General features: G+C 55.0%; 1 protein-coding gene across 2 annotated transcripts; it reads left to right on the top strand.

Moving 5' to 3' along the window:
* Nucleotides 1-564: 564 nt before the first annotated feature.
* Nucleotides 565-18,052, top strand: Sun2 (Sad1 and UNC84 domain containing 2). Of its 2 annotated transcripts, none has more exons than XM_052748362.1 (18): nucleotides 565-694; nucleotides 3,054-3,212; nucleotides 3,938-4,128; nucleotides 4,280-4,420; nucleotides 5,186-5,281; nucleotides 5,606-5,699; nucleotides 7,015-7,094; nucleotides 9,264-9,391; nucleotides 12,161-12,421; nucleotides 12,975-13,052; nucleotides 13,457-13,500; nucleotides 13,951-14,116; nucleotides 14,445-14,666; nucleotides 14,945-15,029; nucleotides 15,340-15,455; nucleotides 15,566-15,733; nucleotides 15,853-15,945; nucleotides 16,617-18,052. In XM_052748362.1, exons 2-18 carry the CDS (start codon nucleotides 3,088-3,090, stop codon nucleotides 16,728-16,730), a joined length of 2,202 nt encoding a protein of 733 aa, XP_052604322.1. In that variant the 5' UTR covers nucleotides 565-694; nucleotides 3,054-3,087; the 3' UTR covers nucleotides 16,731-18,052. The 2 variants fall into 2 exon arrangements, with proteins under 2 accessions (XP_052604322.1, XP_052604323.1); XM_052748363.1 differs by lacking the exon at nucleotides 565-694 and adding an exon at nucleotides 2,020-2,538.
* The last annotated feature ends 1,066 nt before the right edge of the window (nucleotides 18,053-19,118 follow it).

Raw genomic sequence — 19,118 nt, 5'->3', positions numbered from 1 at the left:
GAGTAGGTGTCCTGCCCATTCTGGAATCCAAAAATCAACCTCATAATGAGAACAGTATTAATCTAATCTCAACTTTGCCTCTGAGTGGCTCCACAAGAGAAACAGAAAACCTCCACGCACCTGTTCCCTTGTCTTTAAAATGGGCAGACACACCATCCGCACACCACCCTCCCGCGCGAGCCCCCGTAGGGACTTTTCCACCCGCACCCTTCCCTCGGGCCATTTCCACGACACCCTGTGTGCGCCCTCACCGAAAGCCTTTTAGGGCCCCTGCGCCGGGCGCGCGTGGGCAGGGGAGCTCGCGAGCACGCTCGGGTCTCCCAGCCTGGAGGTCGCGCTCGCCTTCCGCTTCCCACGCGCGGACTCCAGAGCCCACGCGGAGGGCGGGCCGAGCCGGAGCCTTTGTGTTCAAACCGGCCAATGGGCGGCGGCGGAGGGCGGGGCGGGCCGGCGGGGCCCGGCCAATGGGCTGCAGGCTGTCAGCGTTGACTGACAGGCGCACACATACACACTCGGCCACGCGCGCGCCGCCCTGCCCCACTCGCGCAGCGCGGGCCTCCGTCGGCCGCATTGTCCGCCCACCGGCCCCGCGCCGTCCCGCGTCTCCGCTCCGCGCGCGTCGCAGCCCCCGGCCCGGCTCGGACCAGCCCGCGGCGCCGCCCGCGGGACCCCGACGCGGGAAGAGCCACGCAAGGTAAGGGACGGGGTGGGCCCGCCTCCCGCGGCCCCGCGCCGGCCTGACCCGGGTCGCCGTCCGGCCGAAGCGCCGGCCAGGCCGGACCACAGCAGCCCCCGAGCGGCGCACGCCCCGGGCCACCCGCGGGCCGGCGCCCTGACGCATCGCGGTCACGGGGAGGGCGCTGTCCCCAGGCGGGACTTCCCCAGCAGCCTCCGGGGAGGAGGGCAGCCAAGACCCAGCCGCCCCAAACCGGCCCAGGGCAGTGCCACTGACCGATTCCTGGCACTGGAAGTTCCCAGCCTGCGCCACCGCCGCCTGTCACAACTCTGGGGGGAGGAGAGACAGAGGCCCACTTAGCTCAGTTCCAAAACAGCTTAACCCAACCAAACCAAAACAAAGCCATCGCGCGCCCGGGTGTGACTTAGAGCCAGGACAGCGGGGGTGAGCGCCTGGAGCACTTTGCGTGTCCCATGGGAAGTGGAGTGGAAATGTCACGTGTAAGACTCCCCCAAGATAGGGGCCAAGTCTCAGTTGTAATGAGGGCTCTGAAGTGGGGAAGGATGTTTTCTTTGAGGGTTCTGTAACTGATGGCGGGGTAGAGGAGTGTCTATCTTAGTGACTCCCCACAGGGTAGACCTTTGTCATCTTGTGAAACCTGCATGGCCGCTGTGGCAAACTATTTTGTGACAACAGGATGCAGCATGAAAGATAAAGATAAGAGCCACACAGCTCTGGGAGTGCTGGGAGGTGGCACACTGGAAGTGTTCCGTACCCTACCTCCCCACCTCCACAGAACGTTTAGATTCTTGCCAGCAGCAGCGTGGGTACTGTATAAACATGTTGCAATGTTTCCCCCGCTGGCAAAGGCTTCATCGGCTGCAGCAGAGCAGGGGTTAAGAGGAGGAGGGTGTGGGTATCTGTAGCTGTCAGGTGGGGGTGGCAGTCATGGGTGGAACTACCTTATACGGACTGGAATACAACCCGGGGTCTAGGCCAACTTCCCGCTTTGGCTACTACCAGTTGGTCCCTTTACCGACTCTGCTGAAGAGAGTGAAGGATGCCAGAGGGGCATCCCACCTGGGAAGACGCCAGTTAGCCCAGACAGGAGGCTACTTGTCTTGCTAGCTGGATGAACCTGACCTTCTGGTTTCTATGGTCAGGGTTGGAGTGCGTTTCTCACCACTGGGAGGTCAGTGTCTACCAGGAATATCAGAAGCGATACAAAGTCACAATACCTGAAACTCTTGTTGGGATATACATTTTTTGTAATTCCTGCCAGCCCAGGCTCGGAGATGCCTATGTTGGTAATCTGAGATTTGAATTTGGGTTCCAGTGCTGAAAGGTTTATTTACCTTCACTCACGTGGTGGAAGGCTGTGTCTGGCCAGCTCTTTTCACCTTGGCCTTCTTATCAATTTCACCCCACCCCATGGGGTGATGGTGACTGTCCTGTAGGCCAGACTGACTGCAACACTACACAGCAGCTCCACCTTCTGCATTACTTCGTTAACCAGTATTCGTTGTGTAACTGCTGCGTGACCACATAGTTTACAGCTAGGTTCCAAGTGTCTGTTATATGGAGCTGTAGCGCTTCCCAGACAACTTGTAAATGTTTTGATGGAATGCAGATGTCCAGGCCCTGATGCCTCTCCGGTCTCAGCAGAGAGACCTGGCTCTCCCCTACAGGCTGGTGTCTCAGGTTCCTCTCTTGTAGAAGGGCGATGATGGCCACCTTGCTTATGCCAGGGTCATTAATGAGTAGGAAAGGAAGCAGGCAGCCAGTAGTCATTTGTCATTGTCACACCAAGATGTCACATCACAGTGTGCGGAGGGGCTGCAGAATAGGAGCACCATGACAAGGTAGATGGGAAGGGTTTCTGCAATTGGGATGGGGCCCTGAACCAATGATTGGGAGGGACTAAAGGGGAGGAAAGCAAAGCATGCCCCATGGAAGGGGAGCAATGGGTGTGAGGCTGGACATCTTAGGGGGACAATAAAGCACCGGTGGGGGGAGGGGCTGGGGAGCACGCCCCAGGAAGCTGTGATCAAAGCACCTGTCAGGTGGCAGTCTCGGCTTCCACATCAGAGGTTGAGCAAGGCCCAATTTTGGCTCCCACAGAGCTCAGTGCCAAGGAGGATAAAGACAAGCAACCTATAAACTAGGAAGCCTTGTCAGAAGGGCTGTGGAGGAGGCCCCCTGAGTCCTAAGTAAGTCCCAAGGCAGGTAGTAGCCAGGGGTGAGCGGAGAGAGATGCACACATCATCACAGGGCTGCATTGCCTGGGTGTGCAGGGCATCTCTTCTCTGCAGTGAGGTGGTGCCAGTGTCTCTTCTGGGGAGCCGCACACCTTAGATCTTGTCCTGTCTCCCCCAAGTTTCTTTCTTCAGGAGGAGGGTCCCTGCCCCATCATGTCAAGACGAAGCCAGCGTCTCACTCGCTACTCCCAGGATGACAATGATGGCAGCGGCAGCAGCAGCGGCGCCAGCTCCGTGGCAGGAAGCCAGAGCACCCTGTTTAAAGACAGTCCTCTCAGGTAGGAACAGGGCAGGCAGCTCTTCCTGATGTCGTGGATGGAGATGAGATGCCTGTGTTTGTTTGATCAAAAGGGCCCTGCCTTTCTTCACATCTGTAAGGATGCGCGGACCCAGGATGCTGCCTTCTCCGCCCACTGTGAGCAGGGGCCACCCAACCTCAGGTTTAGTGAACAGGAAGTGGGGAGAGGCAGCTTCACACAAAAGCCAGGCAGGAAACACCAGAGCTGTAAGCTGGGCTCACAGCAGCAAGTCCTACTGTGGACGGGCGTGGCAGTCCAGCCGCCTTCCCCGGGTCCACACCTCACATTTCACCATCTTCAGGCCCATGACTCAGGGCAGCAATGCCTTGTTATCCTGCCTCCTGCAAGCCATGAGGCCCCTGAGGCTCTGGTTAGGTCTGGGAAGCCAGGTCAGGTTAGTCCAGATTTTCAGTAGGTTGTGGAAACTTCTGGTCCCACTAGAAAGCATGGGAAAACGTTTGTTTGGCTTTGAAGTTAGAAACCTGAATTGAATGATGACTCTGTCGCTAACTGATGAGCTCGCCCACCTCTGGTGAGATTCAGTGATAGGTACTAGGAGCAGAGACCTAAGTACCTGTGCTGGGAAGTAGTCAGAAGTCGATGGGTTGTTGGTCGCCTGGCAACAAGGCCTACCCACGCAAAAGATGAGCTTGCCAGGGCTGTTGGCTCACTTTCCCACCTCTCCCCTCATGGCTGTCCCACAGGACTTTGAAGAGGAAATCTAGCAACATGAAGCGCCTGTCGCCAGCCCCACAGCTCGGCCCCTCCTCTGACTCTCACACCTCCTACTACAGCGAGTCTGTGGTTCGGGAGTCCTACATCGGCAGCCCCCGGGCCGCGTCCCTTGCCAGGAGTGCCCTCCTGGATGACCGTCTCCACAGTGAGCCGTACTGGAGTGAGTACCCCAGATCTCCCTCCTAAGACCTAGTCTTCAAATTCCTCCCACCTCAGAGTTCCCGAGAGGGTGCTCCTCGGAGCACCCCTCAGCCCCAGGCCCACCGAGGCGGAGGCTGTGGGAGCTTGACAGAGCCCCTGTCCCCTGCCAGGCGGGGACCTGCGGGGGAGGAGAAGGAGAGGCACGGGTGGTTCGGAGAGCAGCAAAGCCAACGGGCTGGCCACCGAGAGCAAGGCCTCAGAGGACTTTTTCGGCTCTTCCTCAGGCTACTCTTCAGAGGACGACTTTGCAGGTAGGCGCTGCCTCGTTAGCCCCTGTGAGTGGATTCTAGGGCTACAGGGGACCGGGAGGAGGGGCACCCTGACAGCGTGAGATAACCTCACGTGTTATGGACACTTCACAGCTTCACTGAGAGCAGGGGATAGAGCGTCAGTGGTAGAGAATTGGCCTAGCAAGCAAGCATGCAACCTCGTGTGTGTGTGTGTGTGTGTGTGTGTGTGTGTGTGTGTGTGTGTGTGTGTGTTTGTACATGTGCACACCTTACTGGGTGTCTACACCAAAGTGCTCCCTCCTGGCCCAAGCGGTCTCTCACCCAGAACTTTGTGCGTCTGTAGGCTCCTCCTCCACTAGTCTGTGAGTGACCCAGAACCACACCACTGTGTCTGGGCAGTTTAACCTGGGACTCAAGTATGGCCAATACTCAGTAATTTCCGATACGTGCAGGAGTGATGCTCTTGTCTTGTTCTAAGGAACTAGAGATTGTCAGCAAGGAGAGGGCTGCAAAGGGAAATAGAATGTCAGGGTCTGGGGACATGGCTCAGAGGCACAGTACTCCAGTGAGCACAGGTCCTAGATTCAGTCCCCAGGACCAGGAAAAAGATGGAGTTTTCCCATCTCATCAGCTCACAAACATTCCTTGACCTACTGTGTGCTGGGCCAGTCTGACACTCTGGGAGGAGGAGGAGGAGAGGCTTCAGCTCAAGGAGAAAACAGGTTCCACATCCGGGGCTCACCGTGAAGGCGAGGAGTTGAGTTTGCTTCCTCCTCTTCCCTGCAGGCTACGCGGACTCCGACCAGGACGGGTCAGGGTCAGGGTTAAGGAGTGCAGCGTCTCGGGCAGGCTCATTTGTCTGGACACTGGTCACTTTTCCAGGTGGGTGCTCACGGCGTGCTAGGCTACTTCCACACTCAGCAGCAGGCACTCCTTCCTGTGTGATTGGGCACCCAGATGAAGTCGGGAAGGCTCCCTGTGAAATAATCTCTGGAAGCCAAGAGCTGTGGGAAACCCCTAGCAGGTTTGAACAGGAACCATTGCAGAGCAGGTTGGGGATAGGAAGACTGGGCAGGTGGGCTTGGAAAGGGGTCACTGTGGAGTGGGACAAAGGGGGCCTGGCGAGGGTTGGGCCAGGGGCACACAGATGGGGAAAGGTAGTGTGTTAAATATGACCAAGTCTTAGGCTTAATGGCCACTTTTCAGGCCGGCTCTTTGGTCTTCTCTACTGGTGGGTTGGCACCACCTGGTACCGTCTGACGACTGCCGCCTCCCTTCTGGACGTCTTCGTCTTAACCAGGTGAGCGAGACTCCAGCCTTGATGATGAATCAGAACGACCTGGTACCACAGGGCCTGACAGAGCATCTGAGCTGGAATGTGGTCCACTGTTCCCTGAAGGTTCCCAGTCCACATGTAGCTTTTGGTGTAGGCAGGTTTTCCTCCCTAGTTAATAACTCTTCCAGCCACACTCTGGAACACACAGGTTTGTGCTTCACCTGGTCCTTCCTAAGAACCAAGTGCCACCCAGCCCAGCCACTTCCCATCCTCGGAGAAAGGCTGACTTTGCTCCCACTGACAAGCTGTGAGGCACTAATTCAAAAGTGGGATAGAAAGTTCTGACTCCTTAGGCCTACGACAGGCCACATTCCAGAGTTCTGCTCATGGTCAGAAGCCATGAAGAGGCATTGTCTGAGGATGCTGTGGGGTTATTCCCCAAGTTCCCAAACCAGCAGAACAGAGGTTTAGGGCCATATCCCTTGGGCAGAGAACAAAGTCTAGAACCAGGAGATCAGGGCACTTGTGGCCAAGTCCAGGTCATGGAGCATGACTAGTGCTACTGGAAAGAGGGAGAGTCACCAAAGAACCTAAGAGAATCGAGAATCAGTCAGGAGGACTGAGTCTGAAGCCAACCTGAGCTACATGGGGAGTCCAGATCAGCCTGGGCTACCTATCAAGACCTTATCTCAGAAATATATGTGTGGGGGCTGGAGAGATGGCTCAGTGGTTAAGGGCACTGACTGCTCTTCCAAAGGTCATGAGTTCAGTTCCCAGCCACCACATGGTGGCTCACAACCACCTATAATGAGATCTGGTGCCCTCTTCTGGCCTGCAGGGACACATGCAGGCAGAATGCTGTATACATAATAAATCTTAAAAAAAAAATTTTAAAAAATATATATGTGTGTGTGGGATGGGTGTGTGGGGTGGCTGGAGAGATGGCTCAGTGGTTAGAGCACTGGTAGATCTTCCAGAGAACTGAGTTCAATTCCCAGCACCCACATGGTGGCTCACAGCCATCTGTAACTCCAGTTCCAGGGGATACAGTACCCTCTTTTGGACTCTGAAAGCATCTACACTCACCTACACATATGTCTACACACATACATACACATAATTAAAAATAAGATTTAAAATACATAGAGCCAAAATTTCCCTATTCTGAGGACCTACAGGTCCCATTCTAGTGGACTAGTCCAGCCCTAGTCCTATGGGAAGCTGAAGGGTACATGCTTTAACTCTAGTTTAGAGTTCTAGAAAAGCCCCAAAGGACCGGGTGGAGCATGGAGGCCCAGATCCCACATGCTGATGTCTGCCTTCTGTCTGTCCTCCTGAGGTCCAAGCACTTCCCACTGAACTTGAAGACTTTCCTGTGGTTCCTCCTGTTCCTGCTGCTCCTGACTGGTCTGACTTATGGTAAGCAGGGGTGGAAGAGAGGGAAGCTAGAGGCAGGGGTAGGGTGTGGGGTAACAGTGATCCAGGGGTAGGGTGTGGGGTAACAGTGATCCAGGGGTAGGGTGTGGGGGTAACAGTGATCCAGGGGTAGAGTGTGGGGGGTAACAGTGATCCAGGGGTAGAGTGTGGGGGGTAACAGTGATCCAGGGGTAGAGTGTGGGGGGTAACAGTGATCCAGGGGTAGGGTGTGGGGGTAACAGTGATCCAGGGGTAGGGTGTGGGGGTAACAGTGATCCAGGGGTAGGGTGTGGGGGTAACAGTGATCCAGGGGTAGGGTGTGGGGGTAACAGTGATCCAGGGGTAGGGTGTGGGGGTAACAGTGATCCAGGGGTAGAGTGTGGGGGTAACAGTGATCCAGGGGTAGAGTGTGGGGGGTAACAGTGATCCAGGGGTAGAGTGTGGGGGGTAACAGTGATCCAGGGGTAGGGTGTGGGGGTAACAGTGATCCAGGGGTAGAGTGTGGGGGTAACAATGATCCAGGGGTAGGGTGTGGGGGGTAACAGTGATTCAGGGGTAGAGTGTGGGGGGTAACAGTGATCCAGGGGTAGGGTGTGGGGGGTAACAGTGATTCAGGGGTAGAGTGTGGGGGGTAACAGTGATCCAGTGGGCTGGGTCACAGGCAGAGCCCTGGGCCTGACTTTCCCACTCCCCCGGCTGTGCTGAGTATCCCAGGGCTGAGGGGATATGCCTCATCTGACCTTGCTCTTGCTGTAGTACAGGGTGCCTCTGGGAGTCCACGCCCCTGGACAGCTACTCTGTGGGTAGCAAGCAGGAACTCTGAGCTATTATTAGGAGCGGCTATTTTCCCTCTATTCCAAATCAGGACAGTCTGTGCAAGTGGATTGTTTTTACAAGATCAAGTGAAATCTTTGGCCGCCTTTAAGCTAGAAGCCGTGAAACGGCGAAAAGAGAACTGGCTGGGACACTCAGAGCCGCTTGCCCACAGCTCTGCCTCACTCTGCCCGTCTCAGAGCCTTCTTGGCGTCTTTGCCTCGGGTGTTCCGCTTCTCACTGGACGGTCTCACTGAGTTTCCGGTTTCATGTGATTTAGCTGTGTAGTCCCGGATCACTCTCAATGACTGCAGTAGCTTGTAGAAAGTTGGTTTTATAGTCTTGTACTTTATTTTTGTTTTTTGGTTTTTTGGTTTTTTTTTTTGGTTTTTTGAGACAGGGTTTCTCTGTGTAGCCCTGGCTGTCCTAGAACTCTCTGAAGAGCAGGCTGGCCTTGAACTCCCAAGTGCTGGGATTAAAGGAGCACCACCACCACTGCCCGGCATACTTTTATTAATAAGAGGGCAGGACATTTTTCCAAATGTTGGTTTCCTTTTTGTTTCCTGTTACAAGAACAACTTGTTCGTACCTAGTGGAAACTGGGCATCACCCTTAAAACAATAATTATTTTATTACTCACCATAGTGCAGTGTCTATTCTGTCAGCACTTCCCCAGGCGTGGAGCACAACTCAGCCTGAGCGTCACCCTTTCCTCATGGGGTGGACAGAGCTGGTGTCACAGCCAGGGCACATGGAGGTGCCAGTGGAGAGGGTCCAGACCTGCTCAGGGAGCATGTGCGTGGTGGTGTCTACACCACCTAGTGACTGTGTAGACTCCCTTCCCCTCCCTGCTCAAGGCTGGTAACTAAGTGGCAAACAGACATTTTTTTCAGGCGCTCCGTTTCTCTGTGACTGTAGTCTTGGGCCCTGATCCTGGGAACTCACTGTCCCACCTTGAAGCGGGTGGGTGCTGTGTTCTCTTGAGTGATGCTCAGTGTCAGCAGCCCATGGAGCTGGAGAGCGGCTAAGCCCCCTCACAAATGGCCACTTCAGCCATTTAACCCTTCTGCTGGACAGGGCAGTCAGGGCAGGTAGTTGTCAGAGCTCCCCAGAGGACTGCACTGAGAGGCGAATGCTACCATCGGGGCTGGGTTCCACCCCTGGAAATCTGGAGCTGGTAAAGGAGGGTGCTCTCACATAAGTCTCCCTGTCTGTGGAATGAGCGAAGGAACCCGGCTGATGTTAGCATGCATGTGCTGTGAGGTCATGGGGTATCGTTTCCACCCCTGGTAGCGCAGGACTCACAATGGCTGACGCAGGCCACATGACAGGTTCTAAGCACGCTCTCCCTGTGCCTAGGTGCTTGGTATTTTTACCCCTTCGGGCTGCATACATTGCAGCCCACCTTGGCCTCCTGGTGGGCAGCAAAGGAGAGCAGGAGGCAGCCCGAGGTGTGGGAATCCAGAGATGCCTCCCCACACTTCCAGGTGAGTCCACGGGTGCTGAGGGTGGTGAGCGGACTTCTCCAGCCTGACTTTTCACGTGGCATCGCGGCTCACACAAAACTACAGCACCCTTTCCCCGGTTGGCTGTGTGAGGTGGAGGTCATGGGGGAGCTAACTGTCCCCTAAACACAGCTCAAGTTACATGCATGCTCAGAAAGCAGAAGGAAGGGGCTGGCAAACGGTCTTGTTGCCTTTCAATGTGATTTCTCCATATTGCCACGGCTTCTGTGTGTAACATCCTGATCAGGCACCTCCCCCCTCCCCAACTTAAACTTGTGGCTTAAGACTTTAAGTATGTAGTGGCTGTGGGTCTGGAAGGCCCAGGGGGTCCTTCTGGGCTGAACCACGACAGGCTGTGCCAGTTGCTCAGTGGGACAGCTGGCCCAGGTGCTCTTTGTTCACCTAGCAGGCTAGCCTGGGCTAGCTCCCACAGCAGCTCAGCTGTGTTCTAGGAGGGGGAAACAAGCCAGATGAGTTGGGAGCTGCAGAAGGGGTATCAGGGACAGACCAGATTCAAGGAGGGGGAGGCAAGGAGAGGGCAGCCTCTCCAGCAAGCGGCTGCTGGGCCACTCTGCAGAGGCTGCAGACATGGGTGAGAAGTGGTCAGTTTATAATCTGCTCAGGTCCTAAGATGGGGCAGGTCCGGGCTGTGCTCTCCAGGGGCCTGCAGCCACTTGTGGTAACAAGTGGACATAACCAGAATGTGGTAGAAATACAGGACACCCAAAACTCTGTCCCAGGGCTAGAGGGGCTGGCTCAAGGCACAACATGCTTGCTGTGTGAGTATGAGACCTGAGTCCTGAGTTCAGGTCCCCAGTATGACTAGTGCACACCTATAACCCTGGTGCTGGGGGTGGCGGTGGAGTCAGGTGGATCTCGAGGGCTTGTTGGCCAATCAGGCTAGCCGAAATGGTGAGCTCCCGGTTCAGTGAGAGAGCCTGTCTCACAAAATAAGATGGAGAGCCATAGAGACATCTAATGTCAGCCTCTGGCTCCCCTGGTGCACAAGCGAGTACATCTTCATATACATGTACACACACATATGCATACACACACAGGAGCATGGCACACGCACACAAATCTCTGTCTCAGCAGGGCATGGTGGCTCACATCTGTAGTCCTGGCACTTGGGAAGCTGAGGCAGGAGAATCCCCATGAATTTGCAGTTAGCTTGGCTTACATAACAAACTGCAGGACAGTCTGGACTAAGAGTGAGACCCTTTCTCAAGGAAACAAACCCTCAAATTCTTTGTTCTCTAGTGATTTGAACTTGGCTTGTACCTGTAGAGTTAAGCTTGCCACATTTTATTTGTTTTTTTTTTTTTTTTGGTTTTTTGAGACAGGGTTTCTCTGTGTAGCTTTGCGCCTTTCCTGGAACTCGCTTTGGAGACCAGGCTGGCCTCGAACTCACAGAGATCCACCTGGCTCTGCCTCCCGAGTGCTGGGATTAAAGGCGTGCGCCACCACTGCCCGGCCACATTTTAAATCATATGTTCCAGCAGGGTACTTTTCCTGAGTATGACATTTTTTGTTGTTGTTTTTCCGAGACAGGGTTTCTCTGTGTAGTTTTGGTGCCTGTCCTGGATCTCACTCTGTAGACCAGGCTGGCCTCGAACTCACAGAGATCCGCCTGGCTCTGCTTCCCGAGTGCTGGGATTAAAGGCGTGCACCACCACTGCCTGGCTGATCTTCTTAAAATGATGGCATCTCCTGCCATCTGCAAACTCCTTTTAAAATTACCCCTTGAAGAGATGAGGAGCAACGCAGTCTTGGGCCACTTTTCATGTGGAAAGGGGAAGTAAAGCCAGCGGAGCTTGGCCTGGCTTCCGCTAGTGTGAAGACACCAGTGAAGACAGCTGATTTAGAGAGGTGATGGCAGGGACAGGGCAGAGCAGGCTGGGATGGCATTCTGTGCTTGCCGCCTTTTGAGTCATGTGAGCATATGTGTGAAACAGAATTTCTAAAACCTGAGACCTCTGCCCCTAAGTCCTTTACTCTTTAAGGATCGACTGTTAGATTGCGTTTTGTAATTTCTCTTGGCAAAGATTTTGTTGTTTGGCCAACAGGAGTCTTCAGAATTCATGACACACTATCAGATGCCACCCTTGGTCCAAATGGCTGTTACTACATCTTCTCTGTAGGACATTCATTTAAATGAGGAAAATGCAAAGCTTTCAAACCATACATCCTTTGGTGTAGTTATCTAGGGAAGAGTAAAAGCACTTGAAAGTGGAAAGCTATCCCCCCAACCTTATACAGCTCATGGGCTGCCCTGCTGGGTCCCTGTGGCCATCCTACAACTCCACGAAATTTTCGTGCCTAGTCCCTGTGTTCAGACCCGTCTCCCAGCCACCTTTCCCTCCACACTGGGCTCTGATGGGGCCTACATGTTTAGGGAGCCTTGGCCCGCCCCTGCAGCGTGCACCCTGTATCTCCTGGCAGATGCTGCAGCAGCTGGCCATGTCCCAGATGTTTCTGCTTTGTTTCTTTGTTTTTGTTTTTTTCAAGCCAGAGTCTTACTAGATATCTCTGGCTGTCCTGGAACTCAATCTGTAGCCCAGGCTGGCCTCGAACTCACAGAGATCCACCTGCCTCTGCCTCCCGAGTGCTGGGATTAAAGGTGTGCGCTACTACGCCTAGCTGCCATGTCCCAACTGTGCTGAGTCCGAAGCCCCTCATGACCACTGTTTCAGCCTTGTGGTAGGCTCCCCGGTCCCCTCAACTTCTCTTCTTGCCCTCTGGCCCCACCAGGCTGAGCAGCGGGTCCTCTCCCGGGTGCACTCCCTGGAGCGGCGCCTGGAAGCCCTTGCTGCCGAGTTTTCCTCCAACTGGCAGAAGGAGGCCATCCGGCTGGAGCGGCTGGAGCTGCGGCAAGGGGCTACTGGCCACGGAGGCGGCAGCAGCAGTGGCCTGAGCCACGAGGATACCCTGTCTCTCCTGGAAGGGTTGGTGAGCCGCCGTGAGGCTGCCTTGAAGGAGGACTTGCGCAGGGACACAGTGGCTCATCTCCAGGTGAGGGAACAGCATTGCCTGGGTGTGGGACCGCACATCCCCCTGAGGGTGATGCCATAGAAAACCCTGGAAGTACACATGTTGGGTGCAGGAGGCCCCGCAGGGCATGAGGGAGATAATAGTGTGTAATATAGAGTCACTTACCAGATACCCGGTCAAGATGATGCTCCATCTTCCATGGTGGGAGTGCCCAGCTTAGTGCCTGATACCAGTAACGTGCTAGACACCAGGTGGTACTCCTTGGTTTCAGAGCCTTGTAGCATAAGGCCAGGAGCTGAAACGCTGGAGTTAAAAGTCCCAGGACAAGCCCAGTCAGACCACATCCTAGTCACACGTGTTCCTCCAAGGGCAGCTGTCAGACCTCAGTCTCTTGGGGCATGATGGCACACACCTCTAATTTCATCACTCAGGAGGCAGAGACAGGTGGATCTCTGAGTTTGATACCAGCCTGGTCTACATATCAGAGTTCCAGGACAGCCAGGGCTACATAGAGAGACAGTCTAAAACAAAACTGAGTGAACTAAAAGGCCAGCTTTCTCCTCATATCTGGCAGGAAGAACTGGCAGCCCTGAGGGCAGAGCATCACCAAGACTCAGAAGATCTCTTCAAGAAGATTGTCCAGACCTCTCAGGTCAGTGGCATGTAGCCATGCACTGGGATCTCATCCAAACTTAGACCTGTCTGTGGTTCTTCCACGGACACTGCTGGGATGTTGAGTAGAAGGGGAGTAGTCTCATGCCTTCTCCAGGGGCGGACCTTGCCTCAGGTAGATGCTCCACAGTGACCCCTGGGACATGCATGGGGCAAGGACGGTAGTTGTGCAGGGTGTGTTTGTGCTCAGTGAACGTAAACTTACCTAGGTAGGAATGAGTCTGGGAGATTCACAGAAGGACTTCAACTGGTTTGATCTCTGCTGAAAGAGCTGGGAGACCCTGAGGCAGGGATGTGGTTAAGCAAAGACTCCCACATAGAACAGGTCTTCAGATTTCTCTGAACTCTGCATTTCTTGTCCTTGTCCCTCTTTCCTGCTCCCAGGAATCTGAGGCTCGTGTCCAGCAGCTGAAGACAGAGTGGCAAAGGTAATAGCTGCCATCTGGCCAAGGACTGCTCTGGTACCCCGTTAGTGCTCGGTCTGGTCTCTTGAGGAAGGCTGGTTGAGACTTAGTTTAGGACCCTGTCTGCAGCCTCTAAGGTACAGGGCAGGTTGGTAAGGACTGGGGGTGGCAGGGACAGGCACTGGGTGAAACCGGAGCTGGTGGGCTGGTCTCTTCTCTGTGGCTTATGCTCTTGGGACCAGGCTGTGAAGGCATGGAAGCCATGGCATTGTGAATTGTGTACTCCAAGCTTAGAGGGAATCAGGCCAGCTAGTTCCCAAGCTCCTGTGCTGTGTTCTACTGCCACACTCCAAGGGCAGTCCTGCTCCTTCACACACAGTGAGCGGTGGGCATACACCTTATGACAGGAGTCAGTCGGGGGTCCTCTTCCTTCCTCAGCATGGCCTTACCTTGCTTCCCTCCCTCTGGGATTAGGATGACTCAGGAGGCCTTCCAGGAGAGCTCTATGAAGGAGCTGGGACGGCTGGAAGCCCAGCTGGCCAGCCTACGGCAGGAGCTGGCTGCCCTGACTCTGAGGCAGAACTCGGTGGCAGATGAAGTAGGATTGTTGCCACAGAAAATCCAGGCTGCCAGAGCTGAAGTGAGTTGGAATTACCCAAAGCCCTGCCGAACACCCTCCCTTCTGAGACCACCCACCTGGGGGCGGGGTCCATCAGCCGGGGCAGTACCCCTGGTCAGCTATTCTAGAGGCACGTGCACGGCTGGACTGATGCAGACCTGGACTCTGGGGGAAATGCTATCCGTGCCTGGTCACTGTTCCCAGGAAAGTAGTTCCTAACCTCTAACCTCTCTCCCAGGGTCTCCTTCCCTTCTGGCTTTGCTCCCTCCCTGAGTGATAGTCACCAGTCTTGCCATAGCAGCGCCTGCCATTCCTGCAAGCTTCTTAGTGATCCTGCCTCTGTCCCTAGGTGGAATCCCAGTTCCCTGACTGGGTCAGTCAGTTCCTTCTCCGAGATAAGGGTGCCCGTAGCGGACTCCTACAGAGAGATGAGATGCATGCCCAGCTGCAGGAGCTGGAGAGCAAAATCCTTGCCAGCATGGCTGAGATGCAGGGCAAGTCAGCCAGGGAGGCGGCAGCTTCTCTGGGACGGACACTGCAGAAAGAAGGCGTGGTTGGGGTGACAGAGGAGGTAAGGGAAGACTACCCTGCCAGCACACTGCTTTCTTCCCTGGAAGCTGTGGACCTGAACACTCCTACACTACCAGCTCCTCGTACGTTCTAGGACCTAAGTGGTGGACCCTCCTGGCTGGAGGTTTGGGCGTATGTTCCAGGCCAAGTGTGGGTGGTGGAGGTGTACAAGACCGGCTTGGGTACCACTGGTGCTAGTCTAGTACGGTCAGTCCATGGGTATGCATGCAATGTCTGTGCCCCATTCACATCTCCTCTCTTCCTTGGGACTTGTTTTAGCAAGTGCACCGGATCGTCAAGCAGGCCCTGCAGCGCTACAGTGAGGACCGTATTGGAATGGTAGACTACGCCCTGGAATCAGGAGGTGTGTCTGCTGCCTTCACCACAATGGCTAGGCCCCGAGTCTGCCAGGCAGCACAGAGCTAAGCAGCCAGGGTTTGGGGCCAGTACCAACCAGACACCCAACCTCGACTCCCAACCAAGGCCAGAGGCAGCTGAGGGAAGCCATGAGGCACTGAGTGGCATCCCTGGCTGGGAGAGGCCTTGTGAATCTCGGTTAGAACTAAGGGCTGGGCTTCAGGGAGGAGACAGACAATAGCTCCTCCGTCTTGGAACCCACGGAGCTTATTGGGCCTCCCCACTATGAGTTTAAAAACCTTTCTTTGCTGTGACAGGAGCCAGTGTTATCAGTACCCGGTGTTCCGAGACTTACGAGACTAAGACGGCCCTCCTCAGCCTCTTTGGCATCCCCTTGTGGTACCACTCCCAGTCACCCCGAGTCATCCTCCAGGTGGGTAATCTGTGAGGGCCCAGTGCACTCTGAACACAGTGGGGGATGCCCCTATCTTAGCCAGACCTGTATTGAAGCCCCTGAGCTGACATGCCTTTCACCCTCTCCAGCCAGATGTGCACCCAGGCAACTGCTGGGCCTTCCAGGGGCCTCAGGGCTTTGCTGTGGTCCGCCTCTCTGCCCGCATCCGCCCCACAGCTGTCACTTTAGAACATGTGCCCAAGGCCTTGTCCCCCAACAGCACGATCTCCAGCGCTCCCAAGGACTTCGCCATCTTTGTGAGTACCTGCTCTGTGTGGGGATAAAAGGGGGAGGGTGTCTGAGGCTGCAGTGGAGACACCAGGTGAGAGCGCAGTGGCCTTCCCTGACCCCCGCATTCCTGCATGCTTTTCTGCAGGGCTTTGATGAAGACCTGCAGCAGGAAGGGACACTTCTTGGCACATTTGCCTATGACCAGGATGGGGAGCCCATCCAGACCTTCTATTTCCAGGTACAGGACTGCGTGCTTATGGGGTAGTGCACCTCCTCCCCCCACCCCCACCCCCGTTCAACAGCAGACATCTCCCAGTACTGGCACTGCCAGGCACAGGGTTCAGAGATCCATCTTCCCATCCTGCCTTAGTTCAGGGTATAGGATAGACACGACTCTCCTGTCAATGACAAATGGCAGCATCCAGAGCTTCCTGAGCAGGGCTCCGCTGAAGTGAGTTTTATTAAAGAAGGGTTGTGACAAGGATGTAACTAGGATGAATGTTCAAGATTGTCAGTGTGCACTCAGCCAGTTTCAGACAGGGCATGTGGCCTAAATAGAGGGCATCCAGTCTTCCAGGACAGAGGCAGGTTCTGGTGCGAGGGATAGGGCTCAGTTCATTCCAATTCTTTGGTTGGTGTTCCCCCCCCCCCCTCTCTCTCTCTCTGTGTGCGTGTGTGCGCGCCCACTCACATGTGTAGTAGCCCTAGGAACCCTGAAGTCCCCCAGGGCCTTTGGCCTAGAAACTTTGTTCCAGGAAATAGAAACTTTAGAAATTCAGTTTTTTTGTTTTTATTTTGAGCCCCAGGGGAGGAGACACCTGGCTGCCGGAGTGACTCCCCCCAGTCCCTTCTGTTGGTGAGGTGTCAAGGGACGCTGTGACATTGAATCCCTCTTCTTTCTCTACCTAGGCCTCTAAGATGGCCACATACCAAGTCGTGGAGCTCCGGATCCTGACCAACTGGGGCCACCCTGAGTACACGTGCATCTACCGCTTCCGGGTGCATGGAGAGCCTGCCCACTAGCCCTTTGAGACCTCGTGCCTACTGCTAGCCACCTGGGAGGCTCAGCCTTCCCAGCATCCACCCCTGCGCTGAGTGGGTGCGCAGCACCGCACCACTGCCCGCACATGCTTGATAGCGCTGACTTCCAGGAGCAAGAACAAAGGCAGCACGTGTAGGATTCCCTGCACAGCCAAGCAGCCTGAGGTTGCCAACAGGCCCCGTGCCTCTCAGTCCTTCCTCTAGAGCTAGGCGCCCGCCTGCCAGGGTGTATATATGTAGCATACTTTGGAGGACTAGGAGTCAGGAAGTGAGACTATATTTGGTGGAGGGACTGGCACCAGGGAGCTCCTGGTAGGTGCCAAAGCCATGGCCACACTAAGCCAGAGCCCCAGGGAGGTGAGCTGGGGGTCTTGTGGCCTTTTAGGACAGTGCTCAGCACTGTGCAGCGGAGATTGTCTCTGGCAGATGCCTGGTAAAGGACTCAGGCTGCTGTGCTCTTCTAGCGTGGCAGGTACCATGGCCCACAGGGCCCTTAGGGTTTCTTGTATCCTGGGGGTACCAGCTCCTGTGTGCCTCTGAGGACTGCTGTCTGTGCCAACCTAGACGATCCCCAGTGCTGGGGACCATTGCTTTTTCTTCCGATGTGGGATGAGGGTCTACTCTACTTCATTCCTGCTGCACCCCGCCTGTGCTCCAGAGCAAGCTTTCCACTCCCCCAGGGGAGGACCTAGGCTCTTTGGGGCCATTCCATCAGGGTAGCCTAGAAGAGGGGAAACGACTTTGTGGGCTCTCCTGGTCCAGTGCCAATAGCCACGGTGTGGCTCAAGGTGCCAGGTGGAGAGGCTACACTAGGCTATCCCATCTAATGAGACCCTAGTGAGGGTCCTGCCCACTCTAAAGCAACCCCCTTGGGCTCTCAGCTCTTAGATTCCGTTTCCTTTCTGACGCCTTCTCTAGGGGGGCAGCTGGGCAGAAGTTCCCTTGTGTGAGGAGGAGGAAGTCTTAGACTGAATGGCCTGCTGTACTATACATAGAATTCTCAAGGTCTGGTTTAACTGGAAAGCTCCAGCCTTGATTCCTAGCCCCGTTCTGAGGGGTACCAGCTGTTACTCAGTTCCTAGGTCCTGGCCTGTGGGAAAGGCCAGGGGGAGCTGCCAGGCAGGGGCAAGCAGGAGCCGTTAGGTGTTCTGGGAAGGGGCAGCCTGCACAGCCTTGCCCTTGGGGCTTGTTTCGTTCTCGCTCTCCTGTGACAGATGCTGCACTGTGGTTCTTTTTTAAACAAACAAAACCCTCTCCAGACTAATTTATGCCTATGCAAAAATAAAGGATGCCCAGGATCAGTGGATTCTGCTTTTTTTCTGGCTGTCACAGAGCAACTCAGCTGCTCTTGGAGATACAAGGGACTGAATTCTTAGCCAAAGCACTATACCCAAAGACTTGGTCCTAATGTGCAGAAACCCAGGCCTTTGGTTAGAATCCACTGGGATGAACTTGGAACCCCAGCTAAGGTCCACTCCAGTGTTTCTGGATTTGCGGGCTGGCAGGAGGGAGTACGAGGACTTTAGGCAATGTCATCAAGAGTACCCTGAGGAGGAGGACTTCCCTGTCTCTGCATAAACAAAGGCAGAGAGCCTCAGGCTTACGGAGGTGTCTCCTGAAGGGTCTGCCAGGATCTGCCAGGGCCTGGGGGAGAGGCCCTGATGGCTGCCTAGATTCAGCTCAGGGTGATACTTCACCAGGGCTGAGGTGCCTCCTACTGACCATGGCATCTTGCCCAGAGCTGGTTCTCACCATAGCTGAGAAAATAAAAACAAGAACTGGTCAGCAGGCAGGAGAGGGCGCTGGCTGGAGTACAAGTTGGCCCAGAGCCCAGGGACACGATCTGTACTCAAACTCCTTTCCACAAAACAGACACCACCGGGCAGGAAGGGCCCCAACAAACAGTCCAGTAACTTGCCACACACCATCAGGGCTCAGTGCCTCTGCCACCTGAACACATTCAAATCCTCTGGGCCTCTCACACTGACCCTCACAAAGTTGTCTCCCTAACCCCAACCCAGCCAGATGCCCCCCTGCACCATGGCACATTCCTGTTACATCATCTCAGTGCCAGGCACCAATGAGCCTGGACAGCTGCTGCATGTGACGTGCGGACCTGGTCACCTCCATCCCACCCCACCCTACAGACTCGGTCCTAGAAAAGATGCGGCACACTCAAGTTGTACATTCAGAAGGCGGGGTCTTGTCTTTATGAGACTGACAGACTAACAACTTTATTCTTGATTGACTACAAATGGGCTGGTGTTTTCTCTAAATGGAGAGCCGAGAGTTCTGCAGGGACCTTTGTAGTCCCTATTAATGACAGTTCAACGCTGAATTCAGTCAGCTTCTCTGGCCATACCCAGACCT

Source organism: Peromyscus californicus, unplaced genomic scaffold (genome assembly GCF_007827085.1).
Source record: "Peromyscus californicus insignis strain IS unplaced genomic scaffold, ASM782708v3 Scaffold_20__1_contigs__length_68692818, whole genome shotgun sequence".
Classification (NCBI taxonomy): Eukaryota; Metazoa; Chordata; class Mammalia; order Rodentia; family Cricetidae; genus Peromyscus; species Peromyscus californicus.
The sequence above is the reverse complement of the archived record's forward strand: the minus strand, read 5'-3'. Positions and strand labels throughout refer to the sequence as shown.

Bases quoted from the DNA above. Each gene is read 5' to 3' on its own strand.
- Sun2 (XM_052748363.1), top strand. The intron at 4,129-4,279 runs GTGAGTACCCCA...GTCCCCTGCCAG, and splicing joins CCACAGTGAGCCGTACTGGA to GCGGGGACCTGCGGGGGAGG. The intron at 7,095-9,263 runs GTAAGCAGGGGT...CCCTGTGCCTAG, and splicing joins CCTGACTGGTCTGACTTATG to GTGCTTGGTATTTTTACCCC.